Source organism: Malaya genurostris, chromosome 3, assembly GCF_030247185.1.
Source record: "Malaya genurostris strain Urasoe2022 chromosome 3, Malgen_1.1, whole genome shotgun sequence".
NCBI lineage: Eukaryota > Metazoa > Arthropoda > Insecta > Diptera > Culicidae > Malaya > Malaya genurostris.
In genome coordinates this window covers 235936954-235963502 of record NC_080572.1, presented here as the reverse complement: position 1 = coordinate 235963502, position 26549 = coordinate 235936954, and the positions used below count along the sequence as shown (strand labels likewise).

The 26549-nt window shown below is 39.3% G+C and overlaps 2 protein-coding genes across 9 annotated transcripts in view; both read left to right on the top strand.

Moving 5' to 3' along the window:
• The window catches only part of LOC131436192 (high affinity cAMP-specific and IBMX-insensitive 3',5'-cyclic phosphodiesterase 8), a 448244-nt gene that overhangs the window by 107638 nt on the left and 314057 nt on the right, over window positions 1–26549 (top strand). The gene's annotated exons all lie outside the window — the stretch shown is intronic.
• On the top strand, window positions 16464–18875 carry LOC131434257 (uncharacterized). Its single transcript, XM_058600922.1, has one exon. The coding sequence runs from the start codon at window positions 16464–16466 to the stop codon at window positions 18873–18875; it is 2412 nt and encodes an 803-aa protein (XP_058456905.1).

Genomic DNA, 26549 nt, shown 5'->3' with positions numbered 1-26549 from the left:
TTTGGCATAAAAACCCCTTCTTCTTTTCTAATTTCTATGGTTGGCTGAACTGACAATATAATCACATCACAAACAGTTTCATGTTACATAAATTGACATATTGGTTTTTACATAAATTCTAATACACTAAGTAAATTTCTTAAGTCTATCTTTAAAATTATCACATGAAATGGAAAAGTCGAAAAAATCATAGACATTGTTAAAAATATTGTCCCCCTTATGGGTTCGTTCTGTCCATAATCAGTACGTTGATGGTCAAGTCTTAAAAAGTTCCTCGATCTTAAAGTTCTAGGTGGTACGTTAATATTAACTCGAGAGAGTATATATGGAGCGTCAATTTGACCGATTAATAATTTTCCAATAAAAGCGGCCCTAAAGATATTCCTCCTTTTGGCAAGCGTGTCCATACCAAGCAATCTGCAGCGATCTGTATAGGGTGGTAATTCTGTAGGGTTACGCCATGGCAGAGATCTTAGAGCATAACGAATGAACCTAGCTTGAACTGATTCTATTCGGTTAATCCAGACATCTATGTAAGGACTCCAAACTACAGATGAAGTTTCAAGGACTGATCGCACAAGGGTGAAGTACAGTGATCGAAGACAATATGGATCTTTGAATTCTTTTGCTATTTTGAATATGAATCCAAGATTTCGGTTGGCTTGAGCAATAATATGACAGTAGTGGTCTCTGAAGGACAGCTGTGTATCCAGTAGTACACCAAGATCTCTGACAACTGATACTCTCTCGAGACATTCTCCGGAAACAGTGTAGCTCCAAACAACAGGCTTTTTCTTGCGTGTGAAGGTAATTACAGAACATTTGGATACACTTAGCGTCAATCGGTTACGCGTACACCAATCACAGAAAACATCGAGCTGTTTTTGCAAAACAATGCAGTCCTCTTCGGATCGAATGATGAGGAAGAGTTTTAGATCATCTGCATAAATAAGCTTACATCCTGGTGGCAGGATAAAGCAAATATCATTAAAAAATAAAGAAAACAGCAAAGGTCCTAGGTTGCTACCCTGAGGTACGCCTGACAAGTTGGAGAAATTATCTGACTCGTTATTTCCAAGTTTGACAGAGAGAGTTCTACCAACGAGATACGATCTGATCCATTCAGTGAACGTTTTGGAAGCACCCAGTTTTCGAATTTTCGCAAGTAAAATAGCGTGATCCACGCGATCGAATGCTGCTTTGAGATCAGTATAAATCGTGTCCACCTGTGCCCCATCTTCCATACTTCGAATGCAATGCGATGTAAAATGAGCAAGGTTTGTAGCTGTAGATCTGCCTGGGAAAAATCCATGTTGATCTGTCGATATGTATGTTTTAATTTCACTGAACAGAACATTGCTCACGAGAATCTCGAATAATTTAGACCCGGCGCAGAGTGATGTAATTCCACGGTAGTTTTCTACATTTTGCTTATTTCCTTTTTTAAATACGGGAAACATGTATGATTTTTTCCAGCATTGCGGAAATATTCCTTGCGAGAGCGACTGATTGAATATAAGTTTTAAGGGAGAGCACAAAGCATTTGCACATCTTTTCAGTATAATAGCAGGAATGCCATCTGGACCAGACGATGATGATGACTTCAACTTATTCAATGCAGTGAGTATATCAGCGTTGGTGAACTGGATGTTATTAAGGCTTAGTACATCACAAGGAACATCTCTTAGACCGGACTCCACCTGTGCTGAAGTAGATGGGACAGTCTCAAAAACACTTGAAAAGTGTTTAGCAAACAGCTTGCAGATTTCACCAGACAAACTTGAACTTTCATTCCCAAGAGTCATCATGGAAGGAAGACCGTTCTCCTTGCGTTTGTTATTCACAAAAGACCAGAAACGTTTTGGGTTCTGTTTAAGGTTGGCTTGAATCTGTAGAACATGTCTCGAATAAAGGAAGCGATTATACGCCTTATAATTGTTGCTGGCATGAGTGAATTCCCGTTTGGTAGTAGGATTACGTCGAATTGTATAGTGCCGAAGTGCAGCTGCTCTTAAACGTTTTAGTTGACGAAGGTGTCGATTTGACCAAGGTGGTTTTGGTCGAGGACGAGGGGCTGGTACATGTAGTCTAAACAAATAGTTGAACACAGATGTAAATCTTTCCACCGCTACATTGACGTCTTTTGCATTGTCCAAGAGTAATTCCCAATCGATTGACTCCAATGAACTATTAAGTTTAAGAAAATCGGTTTTAAAAAAATCAAATTCTACATCTTCGACCACATCATTGAAACAGATTTTTTGGTAGCATGTTAATTCAGCCAACAGAGGAGGATGATGGCAATCTATACCAACAAGTGCTTCATCAGCTTGACGCACGTGACAGTTCGCTAACGCTTCCTCGTTAACGAACAAAAGATCCAAAGTGCGATTCAATCTATTAGTCACTGTACAAATTTGAATCATGTTCAATAAAGACATCCCGTCTAACAGAGTGCTACTAGATCCCGACACGACTGAGGATGACGGATCGGCAGACGCAAATCCATAGGAAGTGTCTTTCCACACAATACCAGGTTGATTGTAATCACCAAATATTAGATGAGAGGTTGAAGGATCAAGCGAGTTTGCAACATTCATCGCGGAGTCAATATGCTGTTGTACTATGCTTGCATTAATTGCCAAATCTGGCGGAATATATACTACACCGACGCATACGTTGAAATCTTGACTACCTATGTTCACCCAAAGCTGTTCGATAGTAATGTTACAATTTTTGTTTGCTTTAGACATTAACCTATTAGTTACAGCGATGAGTACACCACCACCTCTTGTTTTACCAAAAATTTTTGGATCGCGATCGTTCCGATAAACTGTGTATCCAGGACTAAACAACTGCAGTGAGGAGATGTCATCGTTCAGCCATGTCTCGGACAGTACAATTACGTCATATTCTGCATCATAAACAGCAACGAAGAGGTCGTCGATTTTTGTGCGCAGGCCTCTCACGTTCTGATAATAGATTCTGAGTTGTGCAGTAGTTGAATCATCGTCGGGTATCTGCAATCCAGATTTGTTTTGAGGAGGTGCAGTATCGTTTGTAGCTTCAGAGGGACATATACCCTCCCTGGCTTTACCTGGAGAAAAAATCATGGCGGCACCAGGATCTGGGATGACAGTCGATATGCAAGTGATGGGTACAGAATCGGAGACATATTTTTCAAGCGTTGACGGCAAACAGTAGTTGACGACTGAGTCGGAAGCATCTGTGTCAATTGGTGGCTGCAAACGGTAGTAATTTTGAGGAGGAGCAGTATCATGTGTAGCTTCGAGAGGACATACACTCTCATTAGTTTTACCTGGAGAAAAATTCATGGCGGTATCAGGATCTAGAGAAGAAATCATGGCGGATGAATCATCTGGGATGACGGTCGACAGGCGAGAGACGGTAACTGAATCGGAAGCATCATTTTCACACAGTAAACAGGTGTTGACGGAGATGGAATCGGAAGCATCTGGAGAAAAAATCATGTCGATAACAGGAACTAGAGAGTAAGGCATGGCGGTATCGGAATCTGGAGATGACTTCATGGCGGCATCAAGTGATTGCTATTCAGCGCGGTGAATATATTGGCGTCTCCGTTCAACAAGTTTCTTATACACTGGGCATTCCAAACTGTATGCTTCATGTATTGTGTCCAAGTTTAATTTCTGATTTTTGTTCATCTGAGTACAGTTAGCGCAGCACACTGTTGTTGATTCGCAAACAGCCGAAGCATGTTCACCAGCACATTTAGAACATATTTGAGGATGATTGCACTCATTGCTCTTATGTCCATAGGCACAACATTTAAAACAACGCACAATCCCGAAGCACTCAAACACTCTACATCTTTCCCAACCAATGTTCACACGACCTAACTTTAGCATGGAGTCATTAGCATCAGCGTTCACCTCGATTATAAAATTGTAAGTCGTGATGTCGTTACGCACTGAATTGAAACATGTAATTAATTTCAAATCAGTCAAGTTAACTGCTTCATTCTGTTCCATTATACATTCCTTAAGTTCGCTTTCAGAGAGCTTATCAGCCACACCAACAATCTTCAGTCTAGGTTTCATCGGTTTTGGTACTGAGATCTCGTAGTTTTCACCAAGCTTTTCTTTAACGACGGCAACTGCTGGTTCTACAGCTTCAGCACATTTTACACCAAGAATGATACTACCATTATTACCTTCGCGAACAGTATGAATTTTATTCGAAACACGATCAATATTATCACTTCGAATTTTAAATGTGATTAGCGTAGTTCCACGTCAACAGCTCGAAAACCCCACGATGGCATGCTTTTTTTAAATCGGAAGATGACACTTAGTAACAATTCTTGCAAACGATTGAATTCCAAAAAAAAATTAAACTCAATGTTCTTATTTATTCATGTATCCAATCAAACAATGTATAGCATATGATTTTTGCCTCAGTCGTAGCATCCTTCCATATCAATCAACCAATCCGTCCTGCGAGTATGTCATTGCTATAATCCAGCGCTGACATTTGACAGTTACACGGAAAGACCGAAATCAGCATTTTGGCGAAAAATTAGTTGATTTTCTGATTTTAGTTAGTTATTTTTTGAGACAACTAAAAAAATCTTACTTTTGCTAATTTAGATTTTTTATTTCTGATTCCCTTAATAATAATAATAAAATATTTATTGAAATGGCTACTTTTTTTGTTGAATTCACCAATTCAACGTACTGTCATTTCTTAGCTAAGGCACACTTCATTTCCATTCAACTAATTTTTTAGTTGAATTAGAGAATTAAAACGTTGTTTTCAACCAGCATAAATGGCTGAATTGGCTTCTGCAATTTGCAGCTATGTGGCGCACTGTCACCGAAAAAAACGTTAACACCGTAATGACTACTAGCCACTAGATGGCACACTACTACCGAAAAAAATATCAGTCGCGATAGTCTTTACTATATTGGCAGGTATAAATATGATGTTGGATTGGGGACAAAGACATAAGCGAAATATAAACTTCTTTTTGGAAATTTTTCTTCTAAATCGCTGTTTTCTTCATTCGACTCTCTCACTAAAACTTTGAGCACTCGGAAAACAAAAACCGTATACAAGTAATACATCGGACGGCGTAGCCCGGAAGGTTGGAAAATACAAAAAACATCATTTGACATATACAATTAGAGTGCAACATTCGAAACTCACTTCACTGTTCCGCGCAAAAACATTATTTCGCACAATCGCTTCAAATGCGCACAAATTCTGAATAAATACAATTTCCACTAAGAGTTAACGTCATTTTTACAAATCGAATCAGAAATTTATATATGGATATATCGTAACACATACGAAAAACATCAAAACAATTTGCAAGCAGTTTCAACAAGACTGTCCTTTTTAGCTTTTTAATGGATTGTTTTGATTTGACACTTCTCATGGGTTTTTGGCTAATAAACTTGTTAATTAAACCAATTTCATTTTTGTGTTCTTTGTGCTGTCCTTCAGTGATGATGGTGATAGATAAATAGAAACAAATTTTCTGATTTTAATAACAAATTAGTTGTCAATGAGAATTTCGTGTTGGATTGAAATATTGCTGGTTTTTGTCCAGGATATTCGCCAACTAAACAGATTCTCTAAAAGTAAGAGTTTTTTCCAGCAAAGTAAATTCTCAATTTTAACTAATTTCATAGTTATTTTGGAAATTTTGTTGTTAAAATCAACTAATTCAAAAACAGTAATACGAATTAGGCACAGAGCTAATTTCGGTCGTTCCGTGTAAATTTCCCACTTTGTTTTGGAAGTTCAATGTTGACTATGACGTGAAGTTGAAATGATGAAAATAAAATAAATACTCGAGAGAGGGATCCGTACTGTTTGCTATTGGAAAATCGTCGGAAAAGTGTGGTTTTCGACTGCTACCTGACCATCCTCGTTTTTGCGGAAAATCACAGCTACAGTCGTCGTGATGGCTCCACTGCACTGGATGATTGACAGCATTTCAATACTGACAGCAGCTTTCGGTAACTCGATTTGCTTTGTGAGATGTGTGTCTGTCGAATAACATACCGAGACCTACCTTCATCCCGTACGGATTGCATTTTCCACAACAGCCCTCATATAAGCCATTAGAGTTAGGTACGATCAACTAAAAACAATTTTCCGAGAGATTGCTTTACGTTTCCTGCTGTTACATGGTGCGAGGAACCTTTCTCCGCAACCGGAATTTCGGACCAACCAACCAACCAAGGGTAATCCAGGGTTCCAGGGCCAGTGCAGCGAGGAAGTATGATGAAATTAAATTTCCGATTCACCTCATCCAACAATCGCACCGAACAAAATCGGACGAACCCCGACGGCTAAATCTTGCCCCTGGGGGACATCGAAAGTGACGGGTAATCCTACGGTCAGATTGGTTTTACCACAGCACGATGCCTTCCCTGCTTTTATCCCCGCCGGGTGGTATGGGGAAGGGATCTGCTGTAATAATTGTATTCTAGTTTCTAGCCCAGGTATTAAAAGTCATGCTACGTCGTGAGATACTACACTCGTGCTGGAGGTTACGAAATCGAGATAACCAAATTATGTTCGGAGGCTATCGGTTACTGTTTTTCTACCGAGAGTATGGGGACGGTAAGTGAATTTCATACACACGCCCCAATAAATGTTTTATAGTTGAAATTGGTTTAACGTCACGTTTGGTAAACATGTCCTAGCATTGTTTGAGATGGTTCCAATTCCAAGCGCCTAAATCCCAGATGATCAAATACTAGAAGATGTTGTGTCATAAGAAATTTCACTCGGCATCATTTTCTGATCACAAATCAATCTTGTTTCGTGGTGGAATTTTACAATTACACTTGTCCTATTCTAAACATAATTCAATCGATTCTCAGCTCCCACTCTCTTCACAAAATCTAATCAAATTCATCATTAAAGTGCTTCATTCATCGGAACGACGGCAATCGAGGCTCGCCACAAGAGCAGAAAAATTCATGTAATGTGACAACAGTTTTCCAACGAATTTCAACTTTCACCGATGCTTCAGCTTCTAAGCAGGCCGCATAAACGGTGAAGTTGATTTGTTTATGAACACACAATTAGGAACTTGTTTCGTCATAGCAAGCTGGAACTTTTATTAAAACAACTTTTTTTCGGATCAGAATCACGATTAAAGCCGGGGTGGGTGGGTAATGCAATTTTAGCTTGTCAGGTTGTAACTTTGTCGGTGGTGCGGTTGGTGTTGTCGATTTGAATTTTATGGAAATTAGACTACATAGGGGTTGGAAACAAAATATTTAATCTGGGATTTTCGGTCGAGACTGACTTTCATGGGGAAGATTTGTTTCCCACCGCACCGTACCGGGACCAACGGGTGTCACTGAAGACGGATTCGATGATGAGACTAAAGACTTTAAACGTGATACGAAAATTCACGACTTAAAGATAGGGGAAGCTAGCGGTAACGGTGATTGGATAATGAAGGCAAATACAATTATTGCAAGGGAAAACTCATAGATTCCATAATTCATGCCTTGCAAACTTTTCCACATCATTAATATGATGTGTTCGCTGTGATTATGTAACTCGTAAAAAGTTTTGACTTCGGAAAACGACTTTGAATTTTTTATGTGGTTGATCTTTGCTATGTAGTCTTGAAGTAAGTATATTCATTTTGATACAGTATTTACCGTTCAACGTATAAGGCTCCATGTTAAAAGCACTCGTGAAAAATTGAATAAAGATAGATTTAAGGTTTACAATTTAAATTCGTTTATAAATGAATATGATCACTTTTGGAAGGCATTGCGTGCAGATTCCAGTTTATTTTTTAATTTACCTAATGACACTCAGAGAAATTTTGCGATCAATTACTAATCATGGCCTGCTTTGATAGGTAAGGGACTGTCGTAGACTTTCCTAGGAAAATTTGTGCCAGGGGCAAGTACAAAAACCCTTCGCAGAGGGATTATTGATGATTCACTTTATAACAGGATTATTGGATGAAATTCTTAAAACAAAGACGCAGGCAGTTAAAGTTTCAAGAATTAATAAAATCCCTTAAAGAGGAGGACAAAATTAATTACGTATTAACAGATATTGAAAATCGACTGCTGTCCTATCACGTGTAACTTTATCGAAACAACAAACATGAATGTTATCTAGAGAACAAAACTCCCATAAATACAACCGAAACTTATACAAAAACTTACAACAATCGAAAATAAAACTATGGGTAAATTGCATTAAATACAGTGATAGAAAACTATTTCGAAGAGGTGATCATAATACCAGAACCAGAAATATACTTGATCAAATGAGATATGAAGTATCTAGGAATATCTTCATCAAGTTTCTGACAAGTGTTGCATCGCATTTTTTGGACGCTTGAACCCAATTTTTTTTGAACTCCTGCATGTTCCCAGCTGCTTTACAAGTCTTCTTAAAGACCCTCTTCACGATTGCCCAGAAACGTTCGATGGGTCGAAGCTGAGGCCAATTTGGTGGATTGATATTTTTCTCAACGAAATTTATACCCTTTTCCGCAAGCCAATTGAGAGTGGTTTTGGCATAGTGAGCCGACGCTAAATCCGACCAAAACAGTGGAGGTGTACTATGCTTCTCATATAAAGGCAGTAATCTCTTCTTGAGACACTCAGATCGATTCTCCACTTGAATCGAGGAATATCTTCATCAAGTCTCATCGTCCATCAAAACGCATGCGTCCAAACATTGCAAAAGACGCGAATACAATTTCCGGGCCCTTGTTGCTGCTCGCTTCTTCTGTTCTACACTTTGTTTCGAGATTTTCTGCTTCTTGCTAATTTGTTTGAGTATTTATTCACAAGCGATATCAAAACGAGATACTATTTTTTATAAACTTATTGGATATTTCAAGATCCAAGAACTACTTGGAATATAGTTCTTAGGGATTACACTGTGCCACAGCAAGACCAAAAGGGTAATGGCTACTTTTTTGTTTGCTGTTCATATTGCTTACTTGTCTATTTCAGAGATATTGGCAGTTATTCAACGACTTCAGTGAATCACGAGCATGGAAAATGAAAAATAAGCACTTTAGTGTATTTTGTTATTCTGGTAGATGTTATGGTCTGAATTTCAGGTAGATTTTGGATGGCGTAGATCATTCACAAAAAGCCTATTATTTGCATGTGATATCACGTGTACGGGCACTTCTTCATAATTCATCACAATGTGTAACATATTTTACAATTTTGCGGTAAAAATGGAATTTAGCAACATTCAGTAATCGAAAATTGATTAGCTTTACTCAATCGTATTGGGAAATGTTTCACAACAAATGTGTCATAGCTACAGCAGCTATAAATTACCACGTTGCTATAAAAATGGAATATCTACATGAAAAAAGTTTATGTAATTATGTTGCTAGTGAGTCTAATCGCTTCCATATGTCGGTAGTATGAAATTCGAGGGGTTCTTACTTCCGTTGATTTTGCTCCACTTTGGTATTTTGTTCTCGAGTCGATTATTTTTTGCAGGTATCGGAAAAGTGTGAACGATTGGTTATTGTGACAAGGTGGCATTTTGGCGAATTTGAATTTTGAAGGAGTTTTTCTAGTTTTGTTAAATATAACCTAGTAACCGTTCGAGCAAATTCCCCTGAGGAATCTCATGCTAAAACAACATAGTCGGGCAACTAAACGCGACTGGTAATCTCTCGGTATCCGCGAGAGTGGCGCAAAAATCACCAAGTTTTATACTGCATTTTGAATTGAACACAACGATTACAAATGATCCCATGGATTGGATGTGATAAGACGAGTATGGGCCACAAAAATTAAACTCACTATCGTCATCCGTTACGTTGTTAGACCTCAAGGCCTTTATTCCAAGGGGCAAGAACTTACACAGACATTATCACAGTCAATTAGCTGAATAGAGTACTACGAGCATATACCGCATTCAAAAGTCTATTTTCCGGTTCCGAAAGCCCCGATAATAGCTATAAAAAAATTCCAAAAACGGAACTCGCTTCGATTTCTCAGCAACGGTTAAACCGTTTTTCACAAATCTTGATACAAATTACAGCTCTCCTTGGTTTAAGAAATAGTGTACAATTTCATCCAGATCCGACTTCCGGTTCCGAAATTATAGGGCGATGAGTGTCAAAACTTTCAAACCGTCATACAAAATGATGATGATGCAAAATCGGTATGCATCGGTACGTGCTGGTACGCAAGAAGAAAATACCACCACCTTACGAACGAAACACACAGCGTGCCTTGTTTGATTTTGCTGCACTTATTAAGTAGTATCGATTAGTAGTTAGCAACATTCAAACAGTTATTACTCTGAAATGGCTTAATTTTTTGCAGCGTGTTTTGCGGTGACATGTTTGTTTACATGTCAATAACAGCTGCGCAATCGATTGGTTTCGGTATGGTCTATCGTTTCAATGATGAGTCGAATTGATCCAAAAAGGCGAAAGAAAATTCTACACTCTTGATGCTCAGAAAGTGCACCACACCAGTGTCAAAAATATTAACGAGAAGTTCGGTAAGACCCTTTCCATGAAGGATTTGCCCCGATCCGGTAGGAAAACGGACCCCAGCCAGTCCGGCCGGGACCTAAAAGTGGTTGAGTACATCAGGAAAAACCCATCGGCGTCGACGCGAGATTTGGCCAAGCAGTTCAACACCAGCATTGGTATGATTCAACGGATCAAAGTACGGAACTCCTTGAAGATGTACAAGAAACAGAAGGTGCCGGAAAAGTCCCTGGTACAGCAAGTTCAGGCCAAAATAAGAGCGCGAAAACTGTATAACCGGATTCTACAGAATAAAGACGGATGCATCCTGATCGACGACGAAACCTACGCAAATGAAGACTCTCGAGCGCTGCCCGGACCGCAATATTATACGAAATCGGTGTACCAGGACCTGGACGACGCTGACACCACGGTGGCGATGGAAAAGTTTGAGCAGAAGGTGTTGGTCTGGCAAGCAATTTATACCTGTGGTTTGCGGTCGTCGATTTTCTTCACGAAGGGCACAATTAACGCCAAGGTGTACGAGATAGAATGTTTGAAGAAGAGAATGCTGCCACTGTACAGAAAGCATAAGGCTCCTCCTCTCTTCTGGCCGGATTTGGCTTCAGCCCACTACGCCAACTCCGTTCTAGAGTGGTTGTCAAAAAATAAAGTACAATTCGTGGAAAAGGACATCAACCCACCGAACTGCCCGGATCTTCGGGCAAATGAAAGGTATTGGAAATTGTCAAGCGCCACTATCGGAAGGAAGGTACAGTGTCCCAAAACATGCAGGAGTTCAAAAAAAAAAAAACTGGACAGCTACCACCAGGAAAGTCACAAAAGTAACTATGCAGAATTTAGTGAAGAATGTCAAGTCCTAAGTGCGAGCGTTTCACAGAAACTAGGATTTTCTTCAATATAATCAGTGAAATGCATAAAAATGTAATTTTTCTACAATGTATCGAAAGCTGATGTCAAAATATGTTTTTTTCGTTTTTTTTATTCAATAATCAATGTTGCTAACTACTTTTCGATACACTCCTTATATGTCCGCTGAAATGTCTAATCGTCATAAAATTTACGACACTGATAAGCACGAAATTTCAAAGCAGATTTAAGAACTATTTAAACTTGTAAGTCTGTCTATATCAAAGCCGCAAAAACCTTTTACGACTGTGACGGTCTCCAAGTTCCGGCTCTGGAAATAGATTGCCAAAATCTCCATCGGAACTTGCATCGATTTCTGACGAAATGTTAATGTTTTTCTTATGAAAAACAGAATAAGGGCTAGTGTTATTTTGAGGGAAAGGGTGTGTAGCAAGTGTCCCAAACATTGAATGTGTAAGGTAAATTGGATTGGATTTTACGCAAAAATAGTATTTCTTGACGAATACAGCATACTTCTAGCATTTAAGTAAGAGCCACAAAAATATTCACAAGAGGGAGAGAGAATAAGGATTCTTAAAAAAAATCTGAATTGACAAAGAAATCATACAATCAATATGCAGTTTTTGTGTAAATTGAGAAGACTGTCGATCCAAAATGAAGGAAGTAAATTTACGACAACATTTGTGTTGGTTGATTCGTTATTCTATAGTACAAATGTAGTTATGATGATGAACAGCCTTTCGTTATCAAATAATCATTATCAAATGGAAAATCTTCAGTTCGCATTCACATCGCATCCAAGTCAGTCGATATAACAAAACCGCTTACGTTCGGGACGGAAGAATCCAAGTACAGTATTGTGTAGTGAAAACAATAGAACGACCTCGAAATGAGTGAACCAAACGAACAAAAGCTACCGCCGACACGAAAGAATACAATTGTTGTTGACTTCAGGCAGTGCAAAATTCGACCTTCGATACGACAAACTTGAAGGTTTGCTTAAGGAGCAAATGCATCTTGATATTAAACGTGTGCATTTACTTCAATCCAATAATGTTGTTTATTTCAAGTTCTATAAAGAGTTGGATACAATTCAATTCACAAAAGACAATAACTATGTGCACTATGTGGGTCACGAGAACATTAAGTACAACATTCCAGTATATATGGAAGATAGTGCTATAGAAGTGCGTGTGCATGATCTTCCCTCAAGCGTCACCGATTCATATATTCTCAAAACTATGTCCCAATACGGAGAGATTCTCTCTATCGAAAAAGAAAAGTGGAAGAACTTTTTCCCCGGTATTCTAAATGGCGTATGTTTATTACGCATGCGCTTCAAGAGGGCTATATCTTCTTATGTGACATTCGGTCAGGATACAAGAATCCCGTGCAAAGCACTTGTTACCTATGACAATCAGATGGCCACATGTCAATATTGCCAAAAAGCTGTTCACTACGGTGAACCATGTCATAAACTGGACAAGGACTGGACCAGCTGCAGTTAACAACTTATCCTCCAACTAACCAGTAAATGCAACCAATGTACGACAAGGCGCATCTACAGCAACCCTCAACGAGCCCAATACTACGATCAACAAGGAAAACGAAAAGGAAACGGAAATCACACACAACACTGACGATGAACCAATGGATGATGAGATAAGCCGCGGACAAAGTGACCCCCGGTCCTCGTTGGATGGAAATTGAAACTCATCTTCCCCTAGAAAAAGGGTGACAACGAGATCCAATAGCAAAAAAATAATTTATGTAACAAAAATGTAAGTCAATCGGCCACGTAAAGCTTTTACGCAAAAAAGCCAGAATAAAAATTTTATTACAAAAAAAAATGGAAAATCTTACAAGGACATAATGATGTCATAAGAATTTTTATAACGAGAAAAGAGTAGCTCAGGAGTTTATAACCACGGCAGCCTGAGATGTTGTTGTTCGGATGTAACGAGGAACGGCTATTCAAGTTCACATTTTTTTTCGCAGAGGTTATTAAGAAGGTAATAATAGAGAGAAGTGAGTGTTAAATGTTTCTAACAAAAGGGACCGAATATAAAACTGGCCTGATTCGACGATACTGACTGTGCGCAATCTGAACATGTACGGAGTATTCTTCAATCGGGTTGCTCTCTTGGTTATGTTTCACTACAATCAGAGTATTTTAATGAGTAGGACAATTTCTTGGATTTTGGCTTTGCTTTCATGAAACATTTCCGAGCAACGCTGGGTAATTCAGCTCATCACACGAACGTTTACAATTTTTCCTTCAAAAATCACAGGATTGCGAAAGCAAATAATGTGTTAAAACCACTGATGACGAACGACGTCGACATACCCAAACGAGACTAACCGTTATTAAACCGAAAAGAAGTAAGATGAAGGTAGAAGATTTGACAGCGAAAAAGCAAGTTGATAGAAACAGGAAGAGGAATGAGATACAGTTATATTGGATAGATAGAAGTGAAAGGTTATAAGTTAGACCGACAGTGAGAGAAAAGTGGAAGATTTTTGGTTAATCTACATACGTTGAATTATACTGAATTTATTGTAAGTTGATTTACATTTTATATTGTACACTAGATATTTACAAACCTTACTTACATACAGCAAGCGTAGGCAGAAATATCTAGTGTCGAGCACGTTTGCTCGAATTGATGAAAGGAACTAAATCTGTAAGTAACCGATTGAATTGGTTGAAACGCGATTAATGCAAAATAAATATTATTTTCAGTTTGAGCTGATTCACAAGAACTGCTTCAAAATTTATTTTTCTACTGCCTACCGAAACAATTTCTCAAAAGATTTAATCTCACTTTGAGATGGGAGCCTGTGCTAAGTGTGATCAGGCGGATAACGACCGCATGGTAGCATGTGATGATTGTCAGGCCTGGTTTCATTTTTGCTGTGTCGGAGAATCTCCCGGAGTAGAACACCGTGAGTTCAAATGTGACAAATGCTCTTCGAGGAGGGAGAAAAAGGGAAATAAAACTGGCAAAACAGTACCAAAGAGGACCCCCTTACCTCTTCCATTTGATCCCACAAATAATGCTTCTACAGGGCTGAAATCAAACGATGCAAATTCTAGAAGTAGCACTCCCGCAAGGAAAACGCCGTCTATCGTAGAAGACGACACAAAATCATCAGCTTCCGCTATCAGCAAAAGATCCCCCTCTCGGATGCAGTCGGAACTTCGTCGCATGGAAGAAGAACTGGCTGAAAAGGAACGTGAGTTACAAGAGGATAGAGTTATCCATGAAAAACGAATGGAAATCGAAAGAGTTATTGCCCAGAAGAAGATCCAGCAGGAAAAGGATCTGCAGGAAAAGTTGCTGGCGCAGGAACGAGCCATGTTGCAAAAACGATTGAACGAAGAAGTTGAATTTCAACGACAACAACGTGAGCTGCGAGAAACCTTCCAACGAAACCGGTTCGAAATGTTAGCGTCGGAAATGGAACTTGAACAAGTCGCAGTCGGAGGAAATTATTGCAATGATCCGGATGATCTACAAAAACGTAAGTCGATTCTGGAATGGCTTAAAGTCAATAAGTGGTCCCAATCGAAACTCGATTTGCAAACATTACACGTATCGACTTCAGGAGATCAACAAATCGAATGCACGAGTTCAAATAATGACTCACGAGAGCGAAACCCTGATCTACCGCCATCGAGTCCAATGGTCGACAGTAAAGTTCGAAGTTTTTCGGTGTTCGATGGAAAAGGCTCGCACCAAAGCGGAGCGCGACACAGTTCCGCCAGCAAGTGTGAAGAATCTGTTTCATCCACCAAGAGTGTGCCCATGGAATACGGGCCGGGGTTGACAAAGTCACATCGCGCTGCCAGACAAATTCTGTCAAAAAAGTTACCCACATTCAGCGGAAAAATTGAGGAATGGCCGCTATTCTACAGCAGTTTTATTAACTCTACAGAGGCTTGTGGATTTAGTCACATAGAGAACCTTGTACGTCTGCAAGAAAGCCTGAAGGGCCCAGCGCTCGAATCCGTTCGTAGCCGCTTGCTGCTACCAAATTCCGTGCCGCAGGTAATTCAAACGCTGCGGATACTCTATGGGAGGCCCGAACAGTTGATTTATACATTGTTAATGAAGGTAAGGAAAACGGATTCACCTAAAGCCGAAAAACTGGAGACGTTCATTCCTTTCGGAATGGCAGTCCAAGAATTGTGCGATCATTTAGAAGCCTCAGGCCTTCATGATCATCTCGTAAATCCCGTTCTAATTCAGGAATTGGTCGAGAAGCTCCCGGCTGCCACGAAAAGAGAATGGGTGCAATTTAAGTGTCATTCAGGTCACGCGACGCTTCGAACATTTGCCGATTTTACTGCGAAGATCGTTTCGGAAGCCAGTGAAGTCACTCTTATTGTTGATACAAAGTCCCATACACCACATAAGATGGAAAAATCGAAAGTGAATGAGAAGGGTTTCATACATGCGCATAATGGAAGTGGCGGCAGCAACATTAAGCCGCGACAATCTGTTTCGTGTCAGATTTGCAAAACCGATGGACATCGCGTGAGAAACTGTGACGAATACCGTCACATGAGCAGCGCAGAGCGTATAAGATTAAAGGATAAGTATAATCTGTGCGAGCGATGCCTAAATGGCCACGATGGATGGTGCAAATTCAAGATCACGTGTAATGTTGGAAATTGCCGCGATCATCATCACCCGTTGATTCATCGCTATCAATCGATACCAGAGACATTAAGAAACCAGACGGGTGATAATGCTGAACAGCATCATGCTCAAGATACGGGAAAACGTTCAGTGATTTTTCGGATTGTTCCAGTAACTCTTTATTATCGTCAAACAACCGTGTCCACTCTTGCTTATTTAGACGAGGGCTCTTCGATGAGAAGGAAATCGTTGACGAACTGGAAGCTATCGGCACACCGCAACCGCTAACTTTGCAATGGACGGGAAACATCGTCCGTACGGAGCACACATCGGTATGTTTATCTCTACAAATATCTGGTAACGGTGAGAAAAAACAGCTGGCATTGAACGAAGTTCGAACGGTGAATAAACTGTATTTACCAAAACAAAGGATGGACTTTGAAGAGGTAGTCCGCCACTATTCTCACTTGAAAGGATTGTATGCAGCCGAGCAAGTCGGAGATGAGCCAAGAATCCTCATAGGCCTGAACAATATGCATTTATTAGCCCCGATAGAGTCTCGTATAGGAAATATTAATGAGCCGGTCGCAGTAAAATCGCATCTTGGATGGACGATTTATGGTCCGAGCGGCAGTTCCCCAAAAAAAGAATTTCTCGGATGTCATCATGGACATACGAACCAGCAACTACATAACTTGATGCGCGAGTACTTCATGGTGGAAGAAGCGGGAATTACTGTGAACCAGTTGCCGGAATCCGATGACGATCGTCGGGCAAACGAACTTCTACAGCGTACGACTGTACGAGTAGGTAGGCACTTCGAGACAGGCCTACTATGGAAACAGGACGACATTCAATTACCGGATAGTTTTCAAATGGCGCTGAGCCGTATGATTGGCCTCGAGCGGCGCCTCCAGAAGAATCCGGCTCTCAACGTAGCTGTACGGCAGCTCATAGAAGACTATCTGACAAAAGGGTACGCCCACAGAGCTACTTCTGAAGAGCTTTCTATGGCAAATTCGAATCGAGTTTGGTACTTGCCACTCAGTGTTGTTGTACATCCTAAAAAACCCGACAAAGTGCGTCTCGTGTGGGATGCGGCAGCGAAGGTCAAAGGCACGTCGCTAAATTCTATGCTTTTAGTCGGTCCCGATCTCTTAACATCCTTGCCGGCTGTAATCCAGCAATTCCGTGAACGGTCGGTGGCATTCAGCGCAGATATCCGCGAAATGTACCACCAAATTCGGATCACGGAGGTAGATAAACACGCTCAACGGTTTTTATTTCGATCACATCCCTCGGACCCCCCGGAGGTGTATATAATGGACGTGGCTACTTTCGGTGCCGCCTGTTCTCCAGCGTCGGCACAATTTATAAAAAACCTTAACGCGTCTCAACATGCAGATCGCTTCCCGAGTGCAGCCAAAGCTATCATCCATCGACATTATGTCGATGATTACCTCGACAGTACTGATACGGTGACGGAGGCGATAGAACGTGCGAAACAAGTTCGGTATGTTCATAGTCAGGCAGGTTTCACTATCCGAAACTGGATCTCCAATTCGGCCATCTTCGATCAAGCCTTGGATGATGTGAAAAAAGAAGAAGGGATCCCATTGTACGACCGTAAAGATAAAGCGACCGAACGAGTACTGGGAATTATATGGCGACCGAATGAAGACGCTTTTACTTTCTCTCTCAGTTTTCACAGTGATTTACAACCGTACATCGCGGAAGGCAAGCGGCCGACTAAACGGATCGCTCTCCGTTGCGTGATGAGTTTATTTGATCCGCTTGGGTTGTTGGCGCCGTTCACTGTGCATGGAAAGATGCTGCTACAAAAGCTCTGGCGTACCGGTTGTAATTGGGATCAGGAAATGGACGATGAATGCTTTGCGAACTGGTCGCGATGGATGAAGGTACTCCCGATAGTTGAACGGTTGAGGATTCCACGCTGTTATCTACGGGGAGCATCCCACGAAGCTTATCATACTTTACAGCTTCACGTATTCGTTGACGCAAGCGAAGAAGCATATGGCGCTACAGCATATTTTCGAATAGCAACTTCTGAAGGTCCACGATGTTCACTAGTCATGGCAAAGACAAAGGTCGCCCCGTTGAAGCAATTGTCCATCCCACGAATGGAACTACAAGGAGCAGTTCTGGGGGTGCGTCTGCTAAATATCGTCGAGGCTAACCACGAGTTGAAGATCCTAAAACGCGTGCTCTGGACCGATTCAATGAACGTCTTGTCCTGGATCCGGTCGGATCAGAGGAAATACAAACCTTTTGTGGCGTTTAGAATCGGAGAAATTTTGCAGGAGACAAAAATCGATGAGTGGCGCTGGTTGCCTTCCAGAGCGAATATCGCGGATATTATCACCAAATGGGGAAAAGGCATTTCCCTAGATTCTGATGGAACCTGGTTTAATGGAGCGCAATTGTTACAGACCCCAGAGGACAGATGGCCGATGCAGGATCTACCACTACCTAACACAAGAGAAGAACTACGAGTATGCCATATGTTTCACACGGAAGTAGTTGAAGAGCCATTGATAGATGCTTCTCGTATATCTCGCTGGCTCGTGCTGCTGCGTACGGTGTGCTGCGTTTATCGATTCATTTCCAACTGTCGGCGCAAATCGCGTGGATTGACCATCGAGGTGCTTCCCGATATATCGGAGATAATGCTACGGCTGGTGTTACGTCCACAGCTTTCTGTTACGGTTCCATTGAAACAACATGAGTATCATCTGGCAGAAATTGTACTTTGGAAAATCGCGCAGCTCAAAGGTTTCGCTTGCGAGGTTAAAACACTTTCAAAAAATCGCCAACTGCCCTAAGAGGAATGGGCACCTATTGAAAAGGGCAGTATCATTTATCGTTGCGCCCCTTTTTTGGACGAATTCGGAGTATTACGGATGGAAGGTCGAACGAAAAACGCAGAAGTCATACCATATGATACACGGTATCCTATCGTTTTACCGAAGGATCATGAAATAACAAACCGTTTACTGGAATATTACCACCGTCGATACGGTCACGCCAACCGAGAGACGGTATTTAATGAAGTTCGACAAAGATTTTTCATTTCGAAACTTCGATCGCGTATAACTAATGTTATGAAAAGCTGTCAGTTTTGCAAGATTACTAAATGTCGGCCTCTGCCCCCGAGGATGGCGCCGCTTCCAGCGGAACGACTGACACCGTTCCTGAAGCCATTTAGCTATGTTGGCGTCGATTATTTTGGTCCTGTGGAAGTCACCGTCGGAAGGCGCGTCGAGAAGAGGTGGATAGTGCTTTTTACATGCCTCGCAGTCCGTGCCGTCCATTTGGAGGTATCGTACAGACTAAACGCAGACTCCTGTATTATGGCCATTCGAAGGTTCGTTGTACGCAGGGGTCCTCCAATTGCAATATTTTCGGATAACGGCACTAATCTGAAAGCTGCAAACAAAGAGCTTCAGAAGCAAATTCGTCAGATTGATACAGCTTGTGCCAACGTGTTTACCAATGCAAGGACACGGTGGAGTTTCAATCCCCCATCTGCTCCCCATATGGGTGGCATATGGGAACGCATGGTGCGGACCGTCAAATCGACCATGTCAACATTGAGTAAAGGCTACAGGATGAGCGACGAGATTTTATTAACAGTAATCGCTGAAGCCGAAGAGATAGTGAACTGTCGGCCTCTGGTTTACATACCACAAGATTCATCGGATTCTGAAGCCATCACGCCAAATCATTTCCTTCGGAAAGGCGTGTCTGAACTGACAATGCCTCACATTGGACCGACTAGTCATGCTGAGGCTTTACGGAGCACATACAAACAGTCATAGTACGTTGCAGATGAGATGTGGAAACGATGGCTGCGAGAATACGTTCCTTCGCTGAATCGGACCAGTAAATGGTTGGAGGAGAGCAGACCATTGAAAGTATGCGATCTTGTGTTCATCACTGATGACCTCAATCGTAACGGATGGGTGCGTGGACAAGTCAACCAGATCATCACAGACAAGGACGGTCTCGTACGACAGGCGATGGTACGTACAGCTGGTGGAATATACCGCCGACCAGTGACCAAGCTGGCACTGATTGAAATTATGTGTAATGGTAAATCTCCACCGGAAGCAGGTTCCGGGAAGATCTACGGGCCGGGGAAGTGTTAAAACCACTGATGATGAACGACGTCGACATACCCAAACGAGACTAACCGTTATTAAACCGAAAAGAAGTAAGATGAAGGTAGAAGATTTGACAGCGAAAAAGCAAGTTGATAGAAACAGGAAGAGGAATGAGATACAGTTATATTGGATAGATAGAAGTGAAAGGTTATAAGTTAGACCGACAGTGAGAGAAAAGTGGAAGATTTTTGGTTAATCTACATACGTTGAATTATACTGAATTTATTGTAAGTTGATTTACATTTTATATTGTACACTAGATATTTACAAACCTTACTTACATACAGCAAGCGTAGGCAGAAATATCTAGTGTCGAGCACGTTTGCTCGAATTGATGAAAGGAACTAAATCTGTAAGTAACCGATTGAATTGGTTGAAACGCGATTAATGCAAAATAAATATTATTTTCAGTTTGAGCTGATTCACAAGAACTGCTTCAAAATTTATTTTTCTACTGCCTACCGAAACATAATGTGCTTATAGTAATAACTATCTCATATGAATAATAGTGCTGAAAAGTCACCACTCGTGACTGAACAACCAACTTTACTCTTAACATTGTGAAATTTATTCATATGTTTATAAATAATACACATAAAAACTATAGAGCAACAAAAAAAAATAACTTGTTCTTTGTATCTCGACGGAAGCCACTCCAGTTAAAGCGGAAAGAACTCCAACTACTTTCCTTCTCACACTTCCTACTTTCAGTTTGCCATCACCATAAGTCATGGTGATCCATTTTCTTATGAAAGGACAACATCATCGCCAGTAGTTGCGAAAGTACTTACTTTGCCGGTTTCTTTAGCAAACGAGTACTTTAGCGACACTGGCTAAAAGAGACAATTTTCTATTGGTGAATTCCTCCTTCCCTCTGAACACAAGAAGAAAACTATTCTTCCTATCGAAACAGGCAAGAACAGATACGGGTCAGAACCTGCTGCACGCCACAAACGGCCACGGTCAACGATGTAGGATCGTAACGAACTTTTCATACTCGTAAAATTCGACCAAGAAAAGTGTAGGTACTAAATGCTTCACTGGATCGTGGGGACAGGGTGATAAAACGACTAGAAAATTGCATTACCCAGTAGTAGGTATAGTAGAAAATTCCCCTCACGGCTAGCAGCAATCGACCAAATTCAATTACGTGCCTGCCCGGAGTCTAATCGCGGTACAAGAGGGAAGGGGAAGCTGTTGAACCTTGACGCACCCCCGCAACCCAGAGCCAACGGAATTTAACGGACTAGGAAAAAAGTTTCGCTATCGATCGTTTGTTGGTGTACGCCTACCTGAATCGAGCGGATGAATGAATGGTTTAACTTTCTTAGTTCGGAATTGATAGCATCACATCTCGCAAGGTCGATTTCAATATTAATATACATACCACAAACGGATGATTTCCCAAATTGGATCACAACCGCAAGCAATGTTTGACTACAAGAAGGGTTCGGATACTGTGCGGTTGCTCCCGGGATCCCGTGATTTAGCCCAGATTGGTTTCTTAGACGAAGGGCCTGACAGGTGATTGACTGAGTCACTTCAATAATGTCACACTTATAATAGGATTGAGTATCTGGGAAATCCTGGATGAGAGTGGATTTGATTAGTTATAGTCCAAATTGATTAGACGGGCATCACAAACTAATTCAACAACCTTAAGCTGCAAGTGGAGGAAGGGTGTGTGGGCTGGTTAATTGATTAGTTGAGCAGGGAAAGTCCTTTTCGATCCCATTTCCTTTTGACAATCGCAATGTTATAATTAACATTTTAATGAGAACACTAATTAGATTTGACAGTAATCTGCCGCTTCCAAAGTTTTTATTTGTTTTCTTAGAATAATGTTGAATAATCAGAGGTCATCAATTAATGCTTTCCTTCAGTCAAAGCAAAGTCTTCATACCATATTTCGGAACCTGATCTTCTGCTTTAACAAACTTTGCAGCCGATTTTTTTGTGCGCAGGGCAAAAACGTGGATTCATCAATTTCTGACATAGTTCGCTCTTTATGCTTATGACAGACATGTGATATCGGAATCACTGTACACTATGAAATCACATGTCTGTCACCCTGAATCACGGTGGTATCACGCGAGCATCATGATATAACGTTGATTTCCGTACTACGGTCATTGATCGTTGTACTGTGCAAAATCACATCACTGTTTACTGTTACCAGCGCCATTGGCGAGCAATGGTGAACTCATGAAACAATATTTCCTTCTTTTAAGTATCAAATAATGAACAACCATCGTTTTATTTTGCAAAAAAAATCTCGATTAAATGCTAACAAGCAGCATAAAACTTATATACTTTGTCAGCGTTGTAGCATATTTTCAAAATTCAGTCAACAAAGAAATGTTCAGAAATTTGATGAAGGTTTGAAATACAATTAAGGAAAACAATATGTTCATTTTTGTTCATTCCATTCCATTTACAAGTAAATTTGTTGTTGAAATGGATTTAAAAACATAATGATTCATATTTTGAATGCACATGTGGTAATAATAAACGATAAATATCCAATAGCAAACATAAACCAATTGAGTGATCATCCTGTTTATTGATGACCTATATTGAATTCTGTAAACTCTAACTCTACTAATTACTTTGTCTTATATCATCAAGTTGAATGTTGTTGGATAGAAAGAAAACTTGTTTTTAAATTGTTTAGAAAGAGAGTCTTATTTTGGGTATGAATAGAGAACAGCGAATCATGTTTTTCAGTGTGGGGAAGTTGAAGCAGAACACGTACCAAGTAACATATTCAATTTAATAAATACTCGTAGTACTTTTCAGTGTTACTTCATAAACATAGCATAACAACTTTAAAATCTTTAAAATCCCAATAAATCCATTATGAGATTATATTCCAGTCTAGTAGACTACACAGAAAAAAATTATTAATTTTACAGGTGACATAATTCTACAAACGACACAATTCATAACTACTTAACTTCTCAAATGTCACAATATTCCATTCGTACAGAAATTTACTGGTTCCGAGTGTAGTTTGCACTCGCCTAGCAAGTGAGACTGTATGAATTTATATGCACGATTTTCCAACCAAGCAGATATGGGCTTCTGTGGCTCAGTCGACTAAACTGGTGTGCTTTGTGATCTAATGTTTTTCGGTTCAAGTCGCGTTGTTGCTGTCGATCTTTTGATTTTTATCCCATTCGTTTTGAAGCCATGTAATTTTCAAATCACACAATTTAATTTTTTATGTTCTTGAATATAAATTTATGTAAAATATGACGCTCCATTTATGTGCATCCGAAAAGATGTAAAATCACAAGAATTTTTCGACCTGTGATATTTTTCATAAGATTTATGAAGAAAAATGAAGTATCAAACCTATGTCAAATCTATTTCGGAATGATTTAAAATTCAAGAAGGTTTTAAAATTAGTTTTATGATAAACATAATCCTTTTTATAAAAATTTCGTAATGAATAAACTGTTTCGTTGAAAGCATTTTTTTTGGAATATGTGTGAGCCATACATGGTTAACAGATCGGCTGAAAAGTTCGTATCGTTTCTATGAGAGGGCGCCACTAGAATTAAATCAATATCATTTTCAGTTAGTACCAACCTTCAAAAGATACGTGTATAAATTTGACAGCTGTCTGATTATTAGTTTGTGAGATATTGCATTTTGAGTGAAGCTACTTTTGTTATTGTGAAAAAAAAATGGAAAAAAAAGGAATTTCGTGTGTTGATGAAACACTACTTTTTGATGAAAAAAAGTGCCGCCGATACCAAAAAATGACTTGATGAGTGTTATCCAGACTCTGCACCGGGCGAAGCAACAATTCGTAAGTGGTTTGCAAAATTTCGTACTGGTCATATGAGCACCGAAGACGATGAACGCAGTGGACGTCCAAAAGAGGCTGTTACCGATGAAAACGTGAAAAAAAATCCACAAAATGATTTTCAATGACCGTAAAGTGAAGTTGATCGAGATAGCTGACACCCTAAAGATATCAAAGGAACGTGTTGGACATATTATTCACGAATATTTGGATATGAGAAAGCTTTGTGCAAAATGGGTGCCGCTTAAGTGCTCCTTAAGCAAACCTTCAAGTTTGTCGCTGGGCAAACCTTCAAGTTTCAAGCTGGGTGCTCCTTAAGCAAACCTTCAAGTTTGTCGTATCGAAGGTCGAATTTTGCACTGCCTGAAGTCAACAACAATTGTATTCTTTCGTGTCAGCGGTAGCTTTTGTTCGTTTGGTTCACTCATTTCGAGGTCGTTCTATTGTTCACTACACAATACTGTACTTGGTTTCTTCTGTCCCGAACGTAAGCGGTTTTGTTTCATCGACTGACTTGGATGAGATGTGAATGCGAACTGAGACTCAACTGTTTAATTAGAGTGGTAGTAGTGATGATAAAAATTCTATCACATAAAATATTTTATGTTTTTGGTTAAAAAGTATTACCCTATATAGTATGAATTTCAAATACAAAAGTAACATAACTGCAGGGTTTAAATTCAGTAAAAAGCATTCAAACGGAGAGGTTGCTTTTCGAGACGGAGACAACTGTAAGCTGCAGGTAGATAACCTGTTGGTACTAGTCGCAAAGGCTGCTGTAAAGCCAATGTTCGGGTCGATTTTAGTTTCAGAAGTACCTGAAATAGTGGAACTATTATATTAGCCTAACCGATCTGCGAACTGTTTCATTCTGTAGGTTACACTAGTTCATGCACTAGTTTTCATGTTTTTCGAAAATCAAACAAAATTGTTTGAAGAATACCATTTCTTTTTTATATGAGAATAAGAGAGATATGAGAAAGGCATCATTACACAGGTTTTATTGAATTTCGTGAGATGTTTTATGCTAAATTCGTAATTCTACTTTTACTTAATTGTGAAACGAGTGTATGAATTTACTAATAGAAAATTCAAATAATTTACGAATTCTATACATTCCGAAATAATTCTAAGTTTATGAAATTTGAATTTTTATATTCTATCGATTATAATTGATGTCGTTTAAGATAGCGAAAAATTTAAGATATATGTTTTTAGTCTTAATTGCTTGTAAAACAAAAATCAAGCAATAATTATTTCTAAATTATAGTTGGTTTCTTTTGCCATGGGTTAGTATATAAAATTCATATAATTTTACGTTCTATTTCTTATTGTACAAAGCCATTGAAATTATTTAAAATTTATTTTATTAGTAAAATTCAAATTCTACGTCTCTATGAAATAGTTGAAATTAACACGGATTGCAATATTTCACTTGGATTTGCAGAAACGTTGGAATGTAATACATATCGGAAATTCTGAAATTTCCGATCATCCATCGACTTTTTTGAGATTCTACGGAAAACCTAAAACAAAATAAGAATTTTAGTAGTTATCAATTTCGTTTGGGTTGTGCATAAAAGTTGTTTAGATCTTTTGTCCAATACAAAAATATAATTATTTTTAGAGTTTAGGTATATTTACCAGAATTTTTAAGATTGTTAATAAAATCCAAGTTTCAGTTTTTTTTTGTAAATTTTGTTTATGATAAATTTCCAACTAGTTTAATAAAAAAATATATGTCATGAAGTTTAAATGTTTTAATTTGATTTTGTTTGGCAAAATTTCCCCAATAACAGAATCTCTCTGTATTTGAGCCAAATTTCTTGAGATTCTTTGAACGGATATATATTTTTTTCATCAATACATTATGTCTGGTAATGATTCCAATATTTTGGAGCAAAAAATGTACATGTGATCGCTTTAATTTTTGAGTTTTATACAAACATGCGAAAAAAAAATGAATGATTCATATATATTTATAAATCCATCGATTTTTTATTTAAGGTTTTCTTTTGATAGTGCAAGAATGGTAATTGGGCGAAAATTGTAGCTGGTATCAGCAATAATGTGTAAAAATATATAGGTAATCGCTTTGAATTTCGAGATATTTACGATTATTGTAAGAAGTCTCACCTTTTCTGAGGACATCGATCTACAATTTTCATTATAACTTAGGGTATACTACCCTAGTTTCGGTTTTTTTCAGTGCATTTTATTTCTGGAAGTAGTACGTTTTCAATGGTGAACAAATTTCGAAAATCGGTTCACTAACAAGAAAGTTATGACTCGGTAAAGTTGAAGTGTTCAATATTTTCTATGCGACGTTGATGCCAAAGGAATGAAAATAGGAAAGCAGATAGGGCATATTGGGCGCATGAAAAAAACCTGGAACGGGAAAAATCAAATTTTCATTGGTTTTCCTTTACCAATCGTATGCTACATAGTTTTTGAATCAATCTACGAACTTCACAAAATTCGAGGGTGTAAAATTTATTCAGATTCGTTGAAAAACAACA

Bases quoted from the DNA above. Each gene is read 5' to 3' on its own strand.
- LOC131434257 (XM_058600922.1), top strand. From the start codon at position 16,464: ATGGACTTTGAAGAGGTAGTCCGCCACTATTCTCACTTGAAAGGATTG.